The 22,282-nt window shown below is 37.5% G+C and overlaps 1 protein-coding gene across 1 annotated transcript in view; it reads right to left on the minus strand.

Moving 5' to 3' along the window:
- Positions 1 to 5,759: 5,759 nt before the first annotated feature.
- Positions 5,760 to 22,282, minus strand: part of LOC145987181 (BMP and activin membrane-bound inhibitor homolog) — a 168,905-nt gene continuing 152,382 nt past the window's right edge. Inside the window, exons 4-5 of the mRNA XM_083121694.1 lie at positions 7,977 to 8,151; positions 5,760 to 6,879 (exon numbers count right to left, since the gene is read on the minus strand). Of these exons, the coding sequence (XP_082977820.1) occupies positions 6,756 to 6,879; positions 7,977 to 8,151 (299 nt within the window). The 3' untranslated portion in view covers positions 5,760 to 6,755. The remainder of the gene's footprint in view (positions 6,880 to 7,976; positions 8,152 to 22,282) is intronic.

The raw sequence follows: 22,282 nt of genomic DNA on the forward strand, positions 1-22,282 counted from the left end.
ATGCATTTAAGACTAAAGTGTTTAGCAGCAAGAGTCTGAAGCACTTATTAGTAGTTATAACTTCTGTCTCTAGTAATTTACAATGCATTACAGAAAACAACTAAATAGCAAGCAAAGGGAGCAAGAACATTTTTAGATCCAAATTTTTGCAAACTGAAAACAATATTGATATCATTTGAAACAAAAGAATTCATGGGGTACCATAGCATTCTCCATTACAATTTTTTCTCATTTAGATCGTTCGGCGCCCAGTGCCAACTCCCGCCGCCCCCTAGCTAGAGTTCTGAACTTGACAAACTGTAAGAAAAGAAGAACTTGCGAGCCAAGCGAGCAAGAAAATTTTGCGAAATGTATTTTTATTTTTATAAAATTTGATATCGAGGGGGGAGAACTCCCCTTTGTGCCCCCTGCAGGTGCTATTAGCCGCCAGGAAGAAATAATGCAAGGAAATGTGAAAACGAATTCAGTCTTGAGTATCATTTTGTCCTGCTACTCTTAGATTCTACTAGTCTTGCTTTCTTTTACCTCAATGTTTGCCCCCCTAGAATTGATTTCCGCCCAAGGTTGGGTAGAGACAATGCACATTGCCCCCTGTGGTTACCTTGAAACTTTAATCGGCTTGAAAATACTTTATTTTCTTTAAGAGCTTAATATACTTTAGGGGTGTAAGGGGTGACCTTCCACGTAGTACACCCAAATGTCAACCTCACTTCCACGTTAGTGCACCCTGGACTGAAGGCTAACGAGGCTCTGGCGACTGGCCCCATGGCCAGTATAATTTTGTTTGTATTGTCCTGTTGTCCTTATGTGTGCTGAGTGCCCGTTTACAGCCTCAGCTTTTAACAGAAGTCAGAACATTTTAAGATTTTTAATTATGCAACGTTAGAGTTGTTCTTTGTAATGATAAGGGGCTGGCCCCCGTATAATGTGACGGGAGCAAAATAGCCTAAGTGCTGACGCACCCAAAATTTTAAATTCAAATTCAAATTCAAATTAATATACTTTAATAACGGCGATAAGATTCCTCTACACTAAATTTCTGTATAATAACGTAGGGATATGGACGTCTTGGAAGGGGGAGCAAGGATGGCCACACCTCCCCCCTTAGAAATCGAATGTCAACCTAAAAGTGCAGTATATATTTCACACGTATAATTTGATTTCCTAACCCTATAGCGCTACAGCCCCATATTGGGCCCTGGCTTACCTACCGACTGCTGGCCTCCCTCCCACGCGGGCCACCGGGGGGAAGAGGAGGGGGGGTGGAGATCTGCAGCCAGATTTATTTACTTTTAAGGTATTTGACTCTTATATATATATAGTATGTATAATATATGGGAACCTGGTCATAAAAACTTTATATTATCAGTAATAACATTTATATTACCGAGATAAATTTGTTATCAATAAATCTAAACAAATTCAAGCACTTTTGATTGTAGATGTGCCATGATAAAGGCGAAAGTAAGTTCCATATAAAAAACACGTCAAATCGCACAAGTGATTTTTTACAATCAAGCTTTACAAGGATTCAGCCCTTCAAGACCTTTACGATGTCCACTGAAAAATGTAATAGATAGCATTTAACCTTGGCATTAGCTTTGTTGGATTGTAGGAGACTCGCATCGGTAAATATCCGCGAATCTCTCTCTGGGTGCGTGCCTTAATTTTTAAGTTGGAAAATCCTCCACGAAATGGCAAGAATTGAAATGCTAATTTCCGAAGCAAACTTAATTTTAACGCCTGTAGGTAAATGACTATATTATTCCCCATGGTCTGTTGGTTTTTATGAGCTCGCGTTACCGGTATTGCTTATTTAAGGAGAGAAGTTTTATGTCCGGCCCCGGAAACGAAGGTAGGTGGGCAGCGTTCCGAAAGCCGCAATTTGAGATTTGTGCGTGCAGATATTGTGATATTTGCATCTAAATTATAGGGTGGCTATGAAATAAACTTTCATTTTGGAGCGGACGGCATTTATTTGATGAGGGGGGAAAAGGGAATTTGTCCTCAAGCTCACTCAATAGACAGAAGCGAATACAAACAATATACGGTAGATTTTCAGATATTCGAGCAAGAACACTTTGATTGAAATGTGACTAGAAGGATCTAGGACAATTGCGATGAAGTCAAAATCGGGGACAATTGCGATGATTTTTGGCGGTGAAGGTCATTTTACAATTTAATGGTAGGAATTTCGACGATCAGGACCTAACCTCCATGCCACAGAACTAATAATGCTGTAGAAGATTGGAACAACAAAATAAGTAGGTGGCTTGGAAGCCCGGATCCAAAAATTCATGATGTTCTGGTCTGCCTCAAAAGCCAAGCAGAAGACGCCAACATCAAATACATGCGGATGGAACTTAATCTAGAAGCTCTGAAAAGGAAGAAGCGTGACATTAAAATCGACGAGGGAGTTGGGAAGTGTATTCGCACATCACGTGACTTCAAAAGGTGTCTGTTAGCTCTAGCCCATGTTTAAAAACTTGATTGAACCAAATTCCCAGTAGAAAATGGCTATTTCTAAAACTTTCTCCAAATTCACGTTACCATTCTTTTATTATACTTTAATTAAATAATAATACTCATAATTAATTAATAATACTTATGAAAGCAACAGAACGAAATTTCTTTCTAGTCATTCGATTTTTATCAAATTCTAGGAGCATTGTTTTTGTTTCTTTGTTACGAAATAATTGTCTGGTCAACGAGGTGAGACATTTTAAGTGTGAAGAAAATCCATAAAAACAAGAAAATATATAAAAATAAATTGAAATAATCAAAGTATGGAATTCATCCAAGGAGCTGCGGTGGTCTGGTCGGTAGAGCGTCGTGACAACCACGTGGGAGATCCAGGTTCGATTCCCGGAATTTGTTGGAATTTTTCCGGCTTCTTCCACGCATAAATGTCCCCGATAATTCACATCTGGATTGTCTCGCTGTTCTTACCAACAAAACATTTTACAATAGTTAAGCTTATTGTTGTTTGAGTAATTGTCTAGTCAACAAGGTGAGATATTTTAAAGAGACATTCAAACGTGCCGCGGTAAATAATGGAAGGCGGACAGGTGACTGACTGTATTTATGTCCGTCTAGCCTTTGTCTATACATTAGCCGATTACAATGAACCAAGAACTTTATTTAGTTAATTCTCGTTGTTGACACCAAAAAACACATGTTCATTGAACACTGGCGTACGTAGAGGTGTGCCTGATGGGGTTACAGCCAGAAAATCAGAATTTTCAAATAAATATCCGTTAAGAACTTTAAAAAATCAAAATGTGTAAATGTGAAACCTCTTTTAAAGTGAGTCCCGATTACCATTTTTGTCTTTGAATACAATTTTAATAGACTGAAAAGCTCTAAAAATACGAAATATTATATTATGCATCCTGCCCTCCAAAACGAAGTCATGTGCTATCCACATTTACTATTCCAGCCCTTCCCGAAAAAAAATTCCGGCGTACGCCAGTGTATTGAACATTGTTGCAACTGAGATACAAAACAACTTTTTCTGTTTTAAATCATAGTTGTCCTCATATTTTATTTTCAAGTCATTCACTCTGAAAGGCGCGTGTATTTGGAATGCTGTGCTTTTCTCCCTGCTGCATGGAAATAATAATTGTGATAAATTGGCCATTTAAATTCTTTTTCCACGGCATTTTTCATAATATTTCACAAGCTCAAGGCGGGGTTTAAACCCCGTAACCCCCTTGTGATACGCTACTGACATAATTATTTTGTAAGAGGTATTTTACGGGGTGTTAAGTCACCCTTCAATTTGATAGAATATCATCGCAAATATCCACCCGTTCTTTCACTTCTGTGTTCATCGCAATTGTCCGGCTACCGACTAGAATGGATGTCTCCCCGATGGCGTAGTGTTAACGTCGTTGCCTCGTAATCAAGAAGTCCTGGGTTTGATACCCAGTGAATGCACATAGTGGTTCAGGTACCATCTCGATTAGCCTTTCTGTTCATAAAGTGTACTTAATGTACCTAGGACCCATGGAGTAGATCATATTATTTCAACACTCGCTATAGTATACTTGCTTTCATGTATATTCAATTATTATTACTTAGATGAAAATTTGGGAAGGGGAAGGGATGTGACCTGAATTCAAGGGGTTCACAGAAGGTGGAGCACCACCGAATGGTGAAGTAGAGTATGGTCGGTCCGTGGTTTCAAAGATTCGGTATCGGGCTTGACTGAATCTCTGAATCGATGTCAAACAATCATTTTACTCATCTGAATGGTACCAAAGCATTTCTGTAGACGTGTCATTGAGGTGACCTATTCCGCTACTCGTCGAATGCCGACCGTTTCCCTGCACACGTGCCATATCTTGCCTTTTATGACGTAATCATGAGCAACGTTGCGCTGTTTGGTTAGGATGCTGGTAAATTAAGGAAGCAGGTGCATCGTTTCAAGGGAAGCGAGGGAGGTTAAGGGGGGGGGGGGATGGAAGCGGGCGCCGACGGGGCAGGTGGAAGCAATAGAGCTGATGTTTACATCCCGTCGGACTTGATATCAAATTCTGGCGCCTTGCAGTGGCGATTGTGAATAAGTTCTCTCTCCGGGTTTGTTTGGAAGTGGGCAGGCGGCTGCTGGCTTTCGTTTGTCACCACTCGCTTTATTTCTGGATCTTATCGTCCTCTCTATGAGGTCATGCTTCGTTTGTTCCGCATGAGGAAGTTTATAGACCCTCGCTGTTTCCAAACTTTAACTAAAATTCCAATCTCTATATCAGGACAAGTGTAGGTATCGAGTACGAGACGGTGTAAAATTTCAAACATGTAGCCTACATACAGTATTTCCAGATTCATAGTTTTAATCTTTTTCATCATAGCCACCTCACAATTTCACCACAGAGAAATGAATAAAATAAGAAAAGTACAGATTTTGATGCCACTTTCCTAAAATTCCCTTTTACAAAATACAATTGTTAATGTTTTGTTGAATTCAAACAATTCTCTTGTATCTCTGTACCTTTTGTATCATGGAATTTTAGGAAAGTGACATCAAAATTTGATTTTTCTTATTTTATTTTTGTATTTTTGTACACTTCTTAAAATTTCCTATTATTAAAATTAAAACATCCACTAGAATAGAATTATTACTGTAATTAAATAAAAACTCGCTAACTCTCCAGCCTTCTAAAACCCTAAAATTTATGGCTGCAGCAATACAAGCCTTTCATTTGTCCCTATCCTGGGCAAGATCAATCCAATCTTTTCCATCTCTGCCGATTTCCTTTAGGTCCATCTCAACGTTATTCCTCCATCTTCGTCTTGGCCTTCCTGCAGGTCTGTTATCATCAGGTTTCCCAACAGGAATCTTGTAAACTCCTCTTTCCTCTCCCATTCGTGCCACATGGCCTGCCCATTTAATCATTCTGATAATATCTGGAGATGAATACAAATTATGCAGTTCTAAAATATGTAACCTTCTCTACTCACCTGTCTCCTCATCCCTTTTTAAGTCGAAATATTTTTCTAAGGATTTTATTTTCAAATATTTTTTCATTTATGTTCCTCTTTCAACGTAAGGGAAAAACTTTCGCAGCCATATACGCAATTCTTCAGGCAAAATTACTGTTTTGTATATTTTAACTTTTAGTTTCTTAGATATTATTCGACAAGATGAAAGTTTATGAAGAGAAAAGTAACATGCATTTCCTGAATTAAGCTTGCTTTTTATTTCGTCTTTAATATAATTTTCATTTGTCACATGTACATATTACTCCTAAGTGCTTGAATTTGGAAACTGTTTTAAACGAGTTGTTTGTAATTAATTATATATAATTAAATAATACTATTTTTATTTGTAGAGTTATTGGAAAGTTATTCAGAAATTGTAAAATTTGCAATGCATCGAAGAAAATCTTTCGTTATTATTTAGAGGGAGTTGTAAGTTTCTCTTAAAAACATTGATTTAACAATGGTACTATATGATTTAAGCGGAAATTACTTTCTAAGTCTTTCCTAGCTCATTCTAGCTTGGAAATTTTGATAGTTTGAAGTAGAAATAAAGTACGATAAAGACATACTTTTACCGTTACATGTTCAAAAATAAAAAATTTAATTTCTCGCCAACATACATAACATAAACAGAGAAAGAAACAAATTAACAAGTTTAAACTCATGTAGCCGAATTGAATGAAACACGTTTTGGTGGATGTATTGTTATTGCGTCTTCGAAAACGTATTTACCTGCAACACAAAAATGTGAACATTAGGTTTTATAAATAAATATACATCTCTGCAGTTATATTTTTGAAATATGAAAAGAAAAAAATAAGCATTTTGTCATATGAAGAGTAAACATGCTGAAGTAATTAGTAATAATCATAGACTGTTTGCACACGAACTGAGATGGAAATCACACAAAGGATGCAAATGTTTTTGCAACTTTTGAATGCAGTTTTCTTTTATTTAAAAAGTAAACATCTGTTTTTGTAGAGTTCTGATGTGTGCTGCATGTTACTAGGTACTAGGGACTCCTTTGGCTCATCACTCGTCAACGACTAAATATCACAATAATTTGAGTCTTCCCCCTTTAGCAAACTTGTGTACCACACCGATTTGCAAAATCACAAGGCCCGTCTTCTTTGCCTTTGTACACATTTCTAAAAGTCACTGGATGGTTTTATAGAGACCGGTCTTTCATTTGCTTACTAGGAATCAGAGCTAATTTACAATATAGCTTCCAAATTTGTTCGTTCTAACACACCACTTCCTTATACGTGTAGCATTCAACCTCCTGTTTTTATAACATATCGTGACGTATCATCCGAACTACAGCGATGTTCAACTGTTGCCTCCGTGTCCAAAGCATGAACGTAGCCATTTCTTGGGAAGCCTTGTCTCAAATATTTGCTGGAAAAGACAAAATAATTGCGGCACGTTACTTTCCTTATTTACTTTCTTGTAGTATATTTACAATGAAGCAAGGTTACTGGTACTATAAAGTGCTTGCAAAATACAGATGTTGCCATAAGAATTTAATATTTTGAAGACAGATGTTAAAGATGTATGTATGTTGAGGATATATTGCTTACTTACATTAACTTAAAGCATAGAAATGTCACTGATTTACCATGCTATCTTTTGGATCTAACTTTGGGCATTGTTTGGTCATATAGTTGTGACACTAAAGATAATATTTACAATTTAAGTCGCACTATATTTCGTTACGATTGTTAGATGGAATGTTGAAAATATGTATTATGAGTATGACTATGGATGTTCTTGTCAATAAACTGATTAATAAACAACACTGGTGCACATAAATATATATAGGCCTTATATACATAAGAAACAAATACATTTTGAAAATACATGTGTGTTAATATCGTTCTCAATACCACACTTGAATCTGTAAATTAGTCCAAGAAGAAACACCATAATTAATCAATTATTTTCTACAGAACGTGGATTTATAACAATGTTGTGCATGCGTTCATATCTTGAATACATTTTGTTGTTTGCAGAATAACAATACGAAGGGTTGAACGCGAACTATTAAAAATTCTTCATTCACTCTACTTCATCACATATCAGCTATTTCAAACTGCTTGCAGAGCTGATCGACAGATAGCTCTCACATTACATGAAGTCAACAGTGTGTTGGTATGAAAATGAGACTTTTAACAGCTTCTCACAGAACCGAAAAGAAATTTGAAAATTGTGGCTGTCTTTTAATATTTCATCTTGTATTTTCTTCCATAATGTGCTTAGTGAGATCATGAATGATAACTTTTCATTTTCGTTACAAGATCTAAGAAACTGTAATATCTAGTGGATATGAATTCGTGAATCTGGTAAACATTTGCGTAAGTTGTAGAAAACATGACGACATCGTGACTTGAAAAAGCTGTATTTTCGTTACTCGTTCCTGCATTTATTCACATTCAAATGTCTCTTGTACTAAAAGTGTCGCTTTTCAAATCACAGTAAAAAACTGATTACCTTACCTTTGTCTTCGAAGTACATATGACCCAATTGCCATTATGGCTATGAGGAGAATGATGCCAACAATCAAAACTGAGAGCACCAACGGACGTAACAATGGATGAGTAGGCGGAGGAGGCCTTCTGGTTTGATCTTTCAATGTCCATCCACTTTCGCTAGTCGACGTGCTTGAGTTGGCTGGAAAGAAAAAAAAATAATTGTTGTGAAAATTCATTAATACGAAAAACTACCTTTATTTCGCAATGCTTGTTGTGAAAATAAAGAATATTGATGGACAACTTTTCTGATTGGAACATCCGAATATCAGCAACGTATAGTTAAAGCTTAAGTTATTGAACATCATGTATATCCAATATTAAGCAATTTATTCAGAGAATCGTCACTACGATTTCAAATAGAACCTCATTGTAAACTTTGTACTTGAAATCTAACAGAACACCAAGATAAAGTAATTTTATTACTGGCATTATTAATTAATCCTGAGCTGTAGGAGGGACCTATATGTTTTCATAAACACTTCATCAGAACACAAAACATACATTTCCCGATTTACAAAATGCCCCTCTACGTAACTTACTCGAGTCCATAACTCAGTGCCTTATATCTGACATCAAGAAAACATCGTATACAAGGGTTTGTAAGCGATAAATACACTTTCATGATGCGACATTTGGAAGCTTTCAGACCGAAGTGACGACCCTTGTCACTTGGAAACGAGCTTATGGAAATGAATGCAACCTTTCGTACCGAACTAACACGAAATGGCTACATTGCGAGCATAGACGTCCGCAGTTTTTTCTTCAGGAAAGAGCAAGCAAGTTTTTTTTAGGGCGGGGAGTGGGGGCAAATGAGTCATATTTTCTCCATAATAATGTTGCCCCCCCAAAAAAAACTTCAGTTTGAAGTTATCATGCTCCTGCAATGGCCTTGCAATACTTAATATATAAATTACCGCGACTGAAATAATTTATATATGTGAAATATACGAGGGCTGGCATAAGTCATGGCAACTATATTTTTTTCTCAAAGCTAAAAGGTGGTACCACAATATGATCATATGTTCTGGGTAAGGCATCCGTAGTATGTGGACACATTACCAGATGGCAGTGCGGTGAATGGTTATTGTACAGAGGGCAGTGGCAATTCTTTGTTGAGTCAATCACCGTACCACGGCATGAACAGCGTTCGTGTATCAAAATAGCCGTTTATGGTGGAGAAATGCCAGAAAACGCCACAGTGTGTTGGCGAAAACTGTGGGGAATAGCGTCCTACCGTATCATGTTCCACTTTTGTTCCTGTAATGCTCCTATGCTTTCAGACTTGCAAACACATGTGGCACGATGTTATCTGAGGATGTTTGCTCGCTTCCCTATCCTGTACCTGATACATACAGTATGATCTGTATTGTTCAAACCATACAATACCATACACTGCCCCTTCTGTTTGTACATTTCGGATTTTTGTGCTGGTGCCGCATTCTCGCGAAAAAAAAGGTAGTTGCATGATTTATGCACCAACCCTCGTATAATTTTAGGTGGACATTTATTTTCCGGGGGGGGGGGGGGTAGGGCGTAGAAGTACATAATTGCGAGCGAAACGAGAAAGAAACGTTTAGATACATTTCCTTGTAAACTGAGGATAATTTTAATGTAATATGGAGCCAAAACTTTCACGAGGCGTCGTGACGTTTGCCTTACCGGCGCCCTCCTTGCTAGTTGTCTCGGCGTCTCTGCCCAAATAGTGGCTGCTGAGGTCCCGGGTTTGGAAACTCTTCGCCAGCGAGGCCTCTGAAATTTACGAGGTTAGCGCATTATAAGCTTTCAACGGTGCCGCTCAGATGGAATGTAAATCGAAGTAAAAACTTTATGCACTTTTTTCCCCTCACCCTCCATATCACTGTGTTTTACTGCGTCTTCTGCCGGCGAGGAGTTTTTGGGATTGGAATGCAAACATGGACATTAACATTCCAAGCAAGTTGAGTTCATCGCGTAACCTTGACTGCATTGTATTTATCTCTCTCTTTCTCTCTCTCTCTCTCTCTTTTTCGCAACGCAAAGGAAAAGAAGAAGAAGGAAGGCAGAGAGAAGATGCAAACACAAGAGACGGATGGAATCGGATAAGCCAAGAAGCAAAAATAGATCACTGACGTCGGTGACGTACCTTTGCAAGCAGTGGCGCAGCCAAGGATAAGTTTTTGGGGTCCCAACATTCGATAAAAACAGCAGGAGTCACAGTATATCAACTGTGACTTCTGTATTCATGCAGTACGACTTTTGATCTTAACGTTAATGCAATTGGATACATTTTAAGTTAATAGGTTGGTTATTGAAAAGTAGGTTCCTTAAAATAGCACCTTTCCACTTCCATATTATTTGTCGTCCTGAACATGTCCTTGCATCACATTTGTCGGTCGTTACCATTCTAATTTTTCATTGTTGTTTGCTTCCAAGCTGAAATTTCATACCTAAATAATGAAAGCACTGTGTTTGTGTCGCAAAGTCTTTTGAAAACATTCTCATTGAATTCATCAATTGTTCTAGATAATTGGACAAATTTTGGGAAGGGGCCGTGAACTCACGCCTGGCTACGCCAAACTTCTAGAATGAAAATGTGACACAGAAAGTTTTAACATTTTCAAACGCTAACGCTGACCAACCAAGATGAGAAGAAGCGCAGCAAACTCGCGAATTAAAGTGGACCGTCAATTGTTGTCTCCTCTCGCTTGTGTCCGAGAGCCCCCGTGTTGCCATTTGCATAACTTCCATTCGTTGTCAAAAAACTTCAACAACGTTAAATTACTTTCGCTGTTTAACGAGCCCCCCCCCTTTTTAATGATGATACGCATGTTATTATACACTTGGTATTGAATAAAAACGACGACGATGTGTTGAACAGTACTGCACACTTTGGCAACGCAAGGGCTAGATGTCATGGCAACAGCTGATTGCATCGCCCACGCTCCCTCTAATCGCTAACGGTCGAAAATTCGACGGCAGCGCCAGAGGTTTTCTTTCCTTCTTCATCAATGCTGTAACCCAAAATCTACGAAAGGTATGGTATATTAATCTCTTTCTCTCTCTCTCTATTATACGTATATATATATATATATATAGTTTGTCGTCACTCACTGACTCATCAACACACATACCAAACCCATCGATGCACAAACATGAAAATACTTACAAAGAAAAATTCTCAACAGATGGCACTGTGTGTATTACACATTTCGATATGGTTGTGGAGATTTATGTAAACGGATTTACGAATATACTTAACATAGCAAACCTGACGAAGTCGTAGGCGGATGTAAATAAAACAGCAACTATAGCATCTCTAAAAGATTCCCATTCTTATTAAAATAGATGAAGACAAGTTATGTATAATATATATAAATTGACACAAACTTTCAAAATCTACAATGCTGTCTTTCATTAAATTGCAGTAATTTCAGCCAGGGCGCCAATAATTTCGTAACAACGTTAATTTTTCCCTGATGGCACAAACACTCATTTAATGACAGTGCATTGAATGCCTATCGAAAGCTTTTCACACTAAGAAAGAAGCAGTTTATACAGGGTGTCCCACGAACGGCGCAACTGGGAATTAAGAGTGGCGTTACTTTGTAACCGAAACCTGTACATACATAAGTCATACACCAAATGTTAGCCCTGTCCAAGTAGATATTTTTAAACATAGAAACAACAAAATGCGTGCAGTGTTGTTCATGCAGTGTTGCCAAATGTAAGTGAAAGTGTAAATTTATTTTTCCACAAAGCATGGAAAATTGCATGTCAAACATTCGTACGGAAATTTGGACGTCAATTTCCACTTTGGGTAGGTGGACTATTTCGCCATCTATAGTTCAGAGAAGAAAACCGATCGTTTTCGCGTATAGCCAATCCTGAAATGCCTCGTAAAGGCGTACCGGTCCAAATGGGTGTTTAAAAAAAAAATGAGGTACAGTGGCAACACTGTTGATGTTTGAAGGCAACGAAAGGTGTGTTTAGTGATGGTCTATGACATGGAAATACTGGAAACAGGAAAAAAAGATAATGAAAATTATGGCGAAAAAAGTGTTACTTACCTACTCCTGGCAACCATGTAATGCGATAAGAGCGCCCACCGAACGAGAACAAAAGAATCAGTTAGTTGTGTACTCAGAACTGTTTGAGCCGTGCATTTCGCATTGTTCGTAGGGGAAGATTAGAATTGTTCTGTGAAATGAAGTACTTTTTGGAAGAGAGTGTGTTCATTGTGGAACATTATTTTTGTTCAAAATCGTACGCTAGTGTAAAAACTGTGTTTCGCGAGAAATATCCGAATAACAGTGTTCCAGAAAATCGACGATATATCGACTTGTTTCCAGATTTCGTGAAACAGGATCAGTTAATGACAAACCCTACCACAGACAACCACCAGTTTTCACACAAGGTGTGTCAAATCTGTTCGTAAACTTGCTGCACAGTCAGGTGTATCAAAAAGAACAACTCACCGAGCGTTAAAACAATTGCACCTACGTGCATATAAGGTACAGGCTGTGCAAGAACTGAAGGAAGCAGACAAAGGTGCACGTGTAAGATACTGCCAGTGGTTTAGAAATTTTATTAGAGACAATGGTGTGAATATTTTGGATAAGGTTTTTTTCACGGATGAAGCATGGTTCCACTTAAATGGATATGTCAACAGTCAAAATTCTCGACATTGGTCAAGTAACAATCCCCATTTGTTACATGAACGATCAGTTCATCCACAAAAGATCGGTTTGTGGTGCGTGATTTCGCGGAGAAAAATAATCGGTCCATTCTTTTTCAACACAACAGTTGACGGAATAGTTTATCGTGACCTTATCACACAGTTTATTTCTCTGTTGGAACGTGATGAAAGTGATTGTTGGTTTCAACAAGACTTTGCAACATGTCACACGTCTAATGAAACTTTAGACATGTTGGCAGAGGTTTTTGGCGATCACATTATAAGCAAAAACTTATGGCCCAGTCGCTCCCCGGATCTGACGTCTCCAGATTTTTTTCTGTGGGGTTATTTTAAACAAACAGTTTACATTAATAACCCAAGAACACTTGATGATCTAAAAGTAAACATTTGCACAGCCATTAACAATATAAACCAATCAACCTTGCATAAAGTTGCTTCCAACATGATAAAACGTGTTGATGAATGCCTCAGGGAAAATGGTTGTCATTTTCAACATCTTTTGTAAAGCTACACTGCCTGTTACGCGCATTGCATGGTTGCCAGGAATAGGTAAGTAACACTTTTTTCACCATAATTTTCATTTTCTTTTTTTCCTGTTTCCAGTATTTCCATGTCATAGACCATCACTAAACACACCTTTCGTTGCCTTCAAACATCAACAGTGTTGCCACTGTACCTCATATTTTTTTTTAAAACACCTATTTGGACCGGTACGCCTTTACGAGGCATTTCAGGATTGGCTATACGCGAAAACGATCGGTTTTCTTCTCTGAACTATAGATGGCGAAATAGTCCACCTACCCAAAGTGGAAATTGACGTCCAAATTTCCGTACGAATGTTTGACATGCAATTTTCCATGCTTTGTGGAAAAATAAATTTACACTTTCACTTACATTTGGCAACACTGCATGAACAACACTGCACCCCGTTTGTTGTTTCTATGTTTAAAAATATCTACTTGGACAGGGCTAACATTTGGTGTATGACTTATGTATGTACAGGTTTCGGTTACAAAGTAACGCCACTCTTAATTCCCAGTTGCGCCGTTCGTGGGACACCCTGTACTATCAAACTCCCGTTGTAATACACGGGGAAAAAAGCTGGATTAAGAAAAACAGGCGCCGGTGACAAAACCTTTGTTTAAATAAGCAACAAAAAAGGTTTGTTCACCAGCAGCAGGTTTTAAAAAGTGATTAGGACCAAATCGCGTCATTTGATTACAACTACCAAATAGTTTGTTTATGGTTACGCAAAAGCTCAACCAAATGTTTTTGGTTAACACAAAGGTTTCACCAAGCATTTTTTGTTAATTTAAAAGCTCAATCGGGCGTTTTATGTTGACACAAAAATTCAACCGAGGTTCACGAAATTTTGGAAATACCCTAAACCGCCCCACTCCCCCCTAGACTATTCTCCACAGTGTACTGGAGAAAAAGAGATCTGTGCGCTGGAAAGTTAGTAGCGCCAAGCTTTCTGAAAATATGTGAACTACAAGCTTCACCGTAACCTAGCTCATGCAAGGGTTTCAAATGCTGTGATGGATCTCTAGGATGGGAGAAACTTAACATTACGCATATGGGAGTATTATTCTACTTGTTGGGAGAAACTTAACATTACGCATATGGGAGTATTATTCTACTTGTTGGGAGAAACTTAACATTACGATTATGGGAGTATTATTCTACTTGTTGGGAGAAACTTAACATTACGATTATGGGAGTATTATTCTACTTGTTGGGAGAAACGTAACATTACGCTTATAGGAGTATTATTCTACTTGTTGGGAGAAACTTAACATTACGCATATGGGAGTATTATTCTACTTGTGGGGAGAAACTTAACATTACGCTTATGGGAGTATTATTCTACTTGTTGGGAGAAACTTAACATTACGCATATGGGAGTATTATTCTACTAGTTGGGAGAAACTTAACATTACGATTATGGGAGTATTATTCTACTTGTTGGGAGAAACTTAACATTACGCTTATGGGAGTATTATTTTACTTGTTGGGAGAAACTTAATATTACTATTATGGGAGTATTATTCTACTTGTTGGGAGAAACTTAACATTACGCTTATGGGAGTATTATTTTACTTGCTGGGAGAAACTTAACATTACGATTATGGAAGTATTATTTTACTTGTTGGGAGAAACTTAATATTACTATTATGGGATTATTATTCTACTTGCTGGGAGAAAATTAACATTACGATTATGGGAGTATTATTCTACTTGTTGGGAGAAACTTAACATTACGTTCATGGGAGTATTATTTTACTTGTTGGGAGAAACTTAACATTACGATTATGGGAGTATTATTCTAATTGTTGGGAGAAACTTAACATTACGATTATGGGAGTATTATTTTACTTGTTGGGAGAAACTTAACATTACGTTCATGGGAGTATTATTTTACTTGTTGGGAGAAAATTAACATTACGATTATGGGAGTATTATTCTACTTGTTGGGAGAAACTTAACATTACGATTATGGGAGTATTATTCTACTTGTTGGGAGAAACTTAACATTACGATTATGGGAGTATTATTCTACTTGTTGGGAGAAACGTAACATTACGCTTATGGGAGTATTATTCTACTTGTTGGGAGAAACTTAACATTACGCATATGGGAGTATTATTCTACTTGTGGGGAGAAACTTAACATTACGCTTATGGGAGTATTATTCTACTTGTTGGGAGAAACTTAACATTACGCATATGGGAGTATTATTCTACTTGTTGGGAGAAACTTAACATTACGATTATGGGAGTATTATTCTACTTGTTGGGAGAAACTTAACATTACGCTTATGGGAGTATTATTTTACTTGTTGGGAGAAACTTAATATTACTATTATGGGAGTATTATTCTACTTGTTGGGAGAAAATTAACATTACGATTATATGGGAGTATTATTCTACTTGTTGGGAGAAACTTAACATTACGTTCATGGGAGTATTATTTTACTTGTTGGGAGAAACTTAATATTACTATTATGGGAGTATTATTCTACTTGCTGGGAGAAACTTAACATTACGCATATGGGAGTATTATTTTACTTGTTGGGAGAAACTTAATATTACTATTATGGGAGTATTATTGTACTCGTTGGGAGAAACTTAACATTACGCTTATGGGAGTATTATTCTACTTGTTGGGAGAAACTTAACATTACGTTCATGGGAGTATTATTTTACTTGTTGGGAGAAACTTAATATTACTATTATGGGAGTATTATTTTACTTGCTGGGAGAAACTTAACATTACGTTCATGGGAGTATTATTTTACTTGTTGGGAGAAACTTAACATTACGATTATGGGAGTATTATTCTACTTGTTGGGAGAAACTTAACATTACGATTATGGGAGTATTATTCTACTTGTTGGGAGAAACGTAACATTACGCTTATGGGAGTATTATTCTACTTGTTGGGAGAAACTTAACATTACGCATATGGGAGTATTATTCTACTTGTGGGGAGAAACTTAACATTACGCTTATGGGAGTATTATTCTACTTGTTGGGAGAAACTTAACATTACGCATATGGGAGTATTATTCTACTTGTTGGGAGAAACTTAACATTACGATTATGGGAGTATTATTCTACTTGTTGGGAGAAACTTAACATTACGCTTATGGGAGTATTATTTTACTTGTTGGGAGAAACTTAATATTACTATTATGGGAGTATTATTCTACTTGTTGGGAGAAACTTAACATTACGCTTATGGGAGTATTATTTTACTTGCTGGGAGAAACTTAACATTACGATTATGGAAGTATTATTTTACTTGTTGGGAGAAACTTAATATTACTATTATGGGATTATTATTCTACTTGCTGGGAGAAAATTAACATTACGATTATATGGGAGTATTATTCTACTTGTTGGGAGAAACTTAACATTACGTTCATGGGAGTATTATTTTACTTGTTGGGAGAAACTTAATATTACTATTATGGGAGTATTATTCTACTTGCTGGGAGAAACTTAACATTACGCATATGGGAGTATTATTTTACTTGTTGGGAGAAACTTAATATTACTATTATGGGAGTATTATTGTACTCGTTGGGAGAAACTTAACATTACGCTTATGGGAGTATTATTCTACTTGTTGGGAGAAACTTAACATTACGTTCATGGGAGTATTATTTTACTTGTTGGGAGAAACTTAATATTACTATTATGGGAGTATTATTTTACTTGCTGGGAGAAACTTAACATTACGATTATGGAAGTATTATTTTACTTGTTGGGAGAAACTTAATATTACTATTATGGGATTATTATTCTACTTGCTGGGAGAAAATTAACATTACGATTATGGGAGTATTATTCTACTTGTTGGGAGAAACTTAACATTACGTTCATGGGAGTATTATTTTACTTGTTGGGAGAAACTTAATATTACTATTATGGGAGTATTATTCTACTTGCTGGGAGAAACTTAACATTACGATTATGGGAGTATTATTTTACTTGTTGGGAGAAACTTAATATTACTATTATGGGAGTATTATTCTACTCGTTGGGAGAAACTTAACATTACGCTTATGGGAGTATTATTTTACTTGTTCTCTTGAGAATATCAAACGTTCTATGGCGTAGAAAAACGGCGTTGTCCTAATTGCGAACACTTGCTAGTGAACTGGAATATACTCGAAGAACTATGTCCTAATCGCGAACACATTTTTGTGCCTTCCGACCTACAACTTTCTCTCACACTTCTCGAGTCTATTTAACGATTTCTTTAAAGTGACTCAGTTCGAGACTTGAGACTGGTTAGTGTTTTGATGGATCATAGAAAATTCGACAGGATTAAAGTTGTCCCCAAAGTATATATAATTTAATAATATAGGTGTGGCCTATTATTTATAGGAAATACGTACTGGACACTTCTTAAATGAAAAGAGCTTCGCCATTTAATAATACAATTATTAACTTTACCTAAATTTCAAATTCAAATTTCAAAACATATAGCACTGTTCTTAAAAATTTAGGAATACCACTAATATCCTTATACTTGTTAGTGCTCCTCGCCAAAAAAACAAGAACACATTTCTTTCTTTCGTTTTACATCTTCCAGGCTCATTTCCATCCTAAAAATCATGCCATTAGACTATTCTGCCTCAGCCTTTTTAGCTAAGGTCTTATACTCTACTCTCTACCTATAGCTCACTGTTAATATTGCGGTTCCATCCCATCACTACATTATTTTCCCGGTGTTTCCTGTGGAAGCAGTTCCATATAACTTAAGGCACCAAAGGGTTTTCAAGTCATTGACACACGAATGAAAGCCAGATTACGTCCACAGACTGAAAGGGTGGAAGGATTTACAAAGCAGAAGACCATGAAAGTCAAACAGGTTGGCTATTGTTGTTAGTCAAACCAGCTGTCTCTCTGCATCACTACCTTATGTGTTTTTGAAAACAGTTTTTTCAGTTTCATGTGTTCGCAATTAGGACATGAAATTATTTCTCACTTTTATGTGTTCGCAATTAGGACGATTTACGCATTGCTCGCAATTAGAACTGTTCGCAATTAGGACACAACCTAGAAAAACACATGAACGGAAAGAGGATAGGTTGAAGATTTTGATAGTGGTGGGGAAAAGTAAATAATTCAATTGATTACCCGTAACTTGAAGTTGCTTCTCCATAACGAATACATGGGATTCTTTAATACTTACTCGTCATATTATTTCTCACTTTTATGTGTTCGCAATTAGGACGATTTTAACATTGCTCGCAATTAGAACTGTTCGCAATTAGGACACAACATAGAAAAACACATGAACGGAAAGAGAATAGGTTGAAGATTTGGATTGTGGTGGGTAAAAGTAAAAAAATTCAATTTGATTACCCGTAACTTGAAGTTGCTTCTCCATAAGGAATGCATGGGATTCTTTAACACTTACTCGTCATATTTTTTTACAGATCGTAACTAGCTTAGTAAGAGCTTCCACTTGCAACAGGGGGAGAAATTCATACTTTCTTGTACAATGATGATTTTCTTTCAGTAGCATTGCTCATTCCGACGATATTGAAATAAATGCACACCTAATGCGCAAAACTGTTAATCATTGCCTTAAGGAAAATTCCTGTTTCCATTATATGAAAATGGCAATTACTGAGGATTTTACGTGTAACACAAATATAACATAACATAACATAACACGTGGCTCTATTGTCCTAGGAGGGCCTTCTGCGTAAATTTTGTACAAATTGCTAAATATAAGAACTCATTAGTTTGGCGATAAGAAAAAAGAAAAAAACCTCTTGTCTTGAGGTGTAAGTTCATTTCGCCTTGTTTGGAAAGCTTACGGTAGCCGTTATGCCGTTATGGAAAAAAACCTAGCCAATGTCAGGACTACATCCGTAAAAGTCCTGAACCACAATGAGCGCAAATCACTTATCCTGAACCAAATAAGAAACAATAAAAACAGCATCAAAGAGGCATTAAACCGCAAAATGGAGTTCATTTGCACCAAACCATATACGGGTAGTCCGAACAGGGAGCGAAAAGAAAACACAATTTCCCCGCCAGAAATTCAGAAGAATAAATTTTCCAGAAATGCTGTAAAAAGATGTACAAATGAACACCGTGAAATGGAGTCTTGCATCGTAAAAATTCCCACAGTCTTTTTCCAGAAATCTCTGTTCACCTGTCGGCTCGCGTGAAGTTCATTGCCATTTTGGTCTTAGCTTCCTTAAATGCCATTGAGTGTATTTTCCTCTCCTTCCCCCTCTTAATTCAGGCAGTGTGTAATGCTGTCGGTTGCACAGATGGCTTGCTAGTTCTTCGACGGTGCTAAAACTGGTTTGGCCAGAGGAGAAGTTATAAATTTTAACTTGAGGTCCCTCACTCGAAAAATCAACTTCCACAATCACTCGGCTTCTGCTGGGATAACAAATTGGCACCTCCAAGACTGGTCAGAAGGAGAGATAATGAGGGAAACAGAAGGAAACCCGGAGTTCACAGACAAAGAAAGGGCCAGTTGATATTTGAGACGGATAGATTAAGAAAAATAGCTATAGATTGTTGATTTATTGAATTTAAAATTTTAGGTGCGTTAGCGCTCAGGCTATTTTGCTATTTATATAAAATAAAACTAAGAACACAAGTGTAATGTCGGAGATTAAAATAGTCTGACTTCAGTTACAAGCTGAGGCTGTAAAAGGACACTCAGTCCAAATAAGGACAATATGTAGGACAATACACACACAGTCGTACGAAGATTATACTGGCCGTAGGTCCAGAAGCCAGGGCCTCGTTCGTCTACAAAATGTAGTCCAGGGTGTACTACGTGGAAGGATCACCCCTTACACACCATGAAAAAGAGAGAGAAATAGAGAAACATTGAGAAGAACATAGTGAGGGAGGGAATTTCTCCCCAATATTTCCATCGTTTGAAATATTTTACCTCAGCCGAGTTACTCTCTCTCTCTCTCTCTCTGTTTTGTTTCTTCTTCTTCTCTGTTTCACCACTTCTTCCTCTCCCCCTTTCTCTCTGTTTCGTTTCTTCTTTCCCTCTGTCTCACTACTTCTTCTTATCTCTCTCTCTTTCGTTTCTTCTTTCCCTCTGTTTCACTACTTCTTCTTCTCTCTTTCTCTGCGTCGTTTCTTTTTTCCCTGTTTCACTACTTCTTCCCCCTCTCTTTCTGTTTCACTACTTCTCTCTCTCTCTCTCTCTCTCTCTCTCTCTCTGTGTGTGTTTCACTACTTCTTTTTTTCTCTCTCTCTCTGTTTCATTTCTTCTTTCCCTCTGTTTCACTACTTCTTCCTCTCCCCCTCTCTCTCTGTTTCGTTTCTTCTTTCCCTCTGTTTCACTACTTCTTCTTCTCTCTCTCTGTTTCGTTTCTTCTTTCCCTCTGTTTCACTACTTCTTCCCCCTCTCTCTCTGTTTCGTTTCTTCTTTCCCTCTGTTTCATTACTTCTCTCTCTCTCTCTCTCTCTCTCTTTCGTTTCTTCTTTCCGTCTGTTTCACTACTTCTTCCTCCCCCTCTCTCTCTCTGTTTCGTTTCTTCTTTCCCTCTGTTTCATTACTTCTTCCTCCCCTCTCTCTCTCTCTCTCTCTCTGTTTCGTTTCTTCATTCCCTCTGTTTCACTACTTCTTCCTCTCTCTCTCTCTCTCTGTTTCGTTTCTTCATTCCCTCTGCTACACTACTTCTTCCTCTCTATCTCTCTGTTTCGTTTCATTTCCTCCGTTTCACTACTTCTTCATATCTCTCTCTCTCTGTTTCGTTTCTTCATTCCCTCTGTTTCACTACTTCTTCATCTCTCTTTCTCTCTCTGTTTCTTTTCTTCATTCCTCTGTTTCACTTCTTCATCTCTCTCTCTCTCTCTCTCTCTCTGTTTCGTTTCTTCATTCCCTCTGTTTCACTACTTCTTCACCCCTCTCTCTCTCTCTGTTTCGTTTCTTCATTCCCTCTGTTTCACTACTTCTTCACCTCTCTCTCTCTCTCTCTCTGTTTCGTTTCTTCTTTCCCTCTGTTTCACTACTTCTTCACCTCTCTCTCTCTCTCTCTCTCTCTGTTTCGTTTCTTCTTTCCCTCTGTTTCACTACTTCTTTCCCTCTGTTTCACTACTTCTTCCTCTTCTCTCCCTCTCTCTCTTACTCTCACTAACTTTTTATCTTGCTTTCGGTTTCTATCTTTCTCCGCGAATTCTTCCAAATCATTTCCAAGTATTTATTTTCTATTATATACTGTATAACTACTGAAAATGACTTCCATATGTACAGTCAGAAGTGGGACACACATATCTTGAAATACTCGCTGGCCTGTATGACGCTGTGTGTGTTGCCTAACTCCAAGGCGATAGCCGAAATTTCCATTGAAGCTTTACTACTGAACTTTCCTCTTCGCCGTATAGTTAGGCAACACAGATAACGCCAAACGGGATCTAGGTGTCCCTTTTTTATTGCAGATGACTGTACATGCAATGAATGAAAGATATTATTTTTGTCTCCTAAAAGAAAATAATCCCGATAGAAGTGCCGGTCATTTCTTTGGGAGCAGACAATTTAATACGGTCAGCTCTTCTCCCAATTACACTAAACACCAGATTTTCTTGTGAATGACCTTACGCGGTATTTCTATCTGCCAATAATCTTCGAGCAGGTGTGAGCTTGGGTGGGTGTCAATTTCAGTTGCGACGTGAACGTTGTAGCGCAGATAAGTTAATCTGTTGTTGTAGTAACAATATCGACTGCCCCAAGGAAACATTGCCAAGCGCTGCTTGATGCTGTGTTTGCACGTCAGAAGGGAGTAAAATGGCCCAAGATCCTTCGATTGTTATGCGTATTTTCCACCGTAACAGAAATCTTTAGTAACCCTCGCTTCTACAACCGTAAGTTTGGCAACTCCGACTCCAGTACTCTCCGACTACGAAAGACGAGACTAGCTAGAGAAGACGAATCCACATGCAATGGGAGAAGTGATAGAAACATACACGAAACAACGCTACAGCAGAGTGTCTACTAATCAAGAATGTCAAGAAGTCATGAAATCAACAGGTAGGTCAAGAAAATGAATAAAGTATGCTTGTGGTCAAGAATTTTTGCAATTTTTTTTACC

The sequence above is a fragment of the Lepisma saccharinum genome, chromosome 4, assembly GCF_977018435.1.
Source record: "Lepisma saccharinum chromosome 4, izLepSacc3.1, whole genome shotgun sequence".
NCBI classification, from domain to species: domain Eukaryota; kingdom Metazoa; phylum Arthropoda; class Insecta; order Zygentoma; family Lepismatidae; genus Lepisma; species Lepisma saccharinum.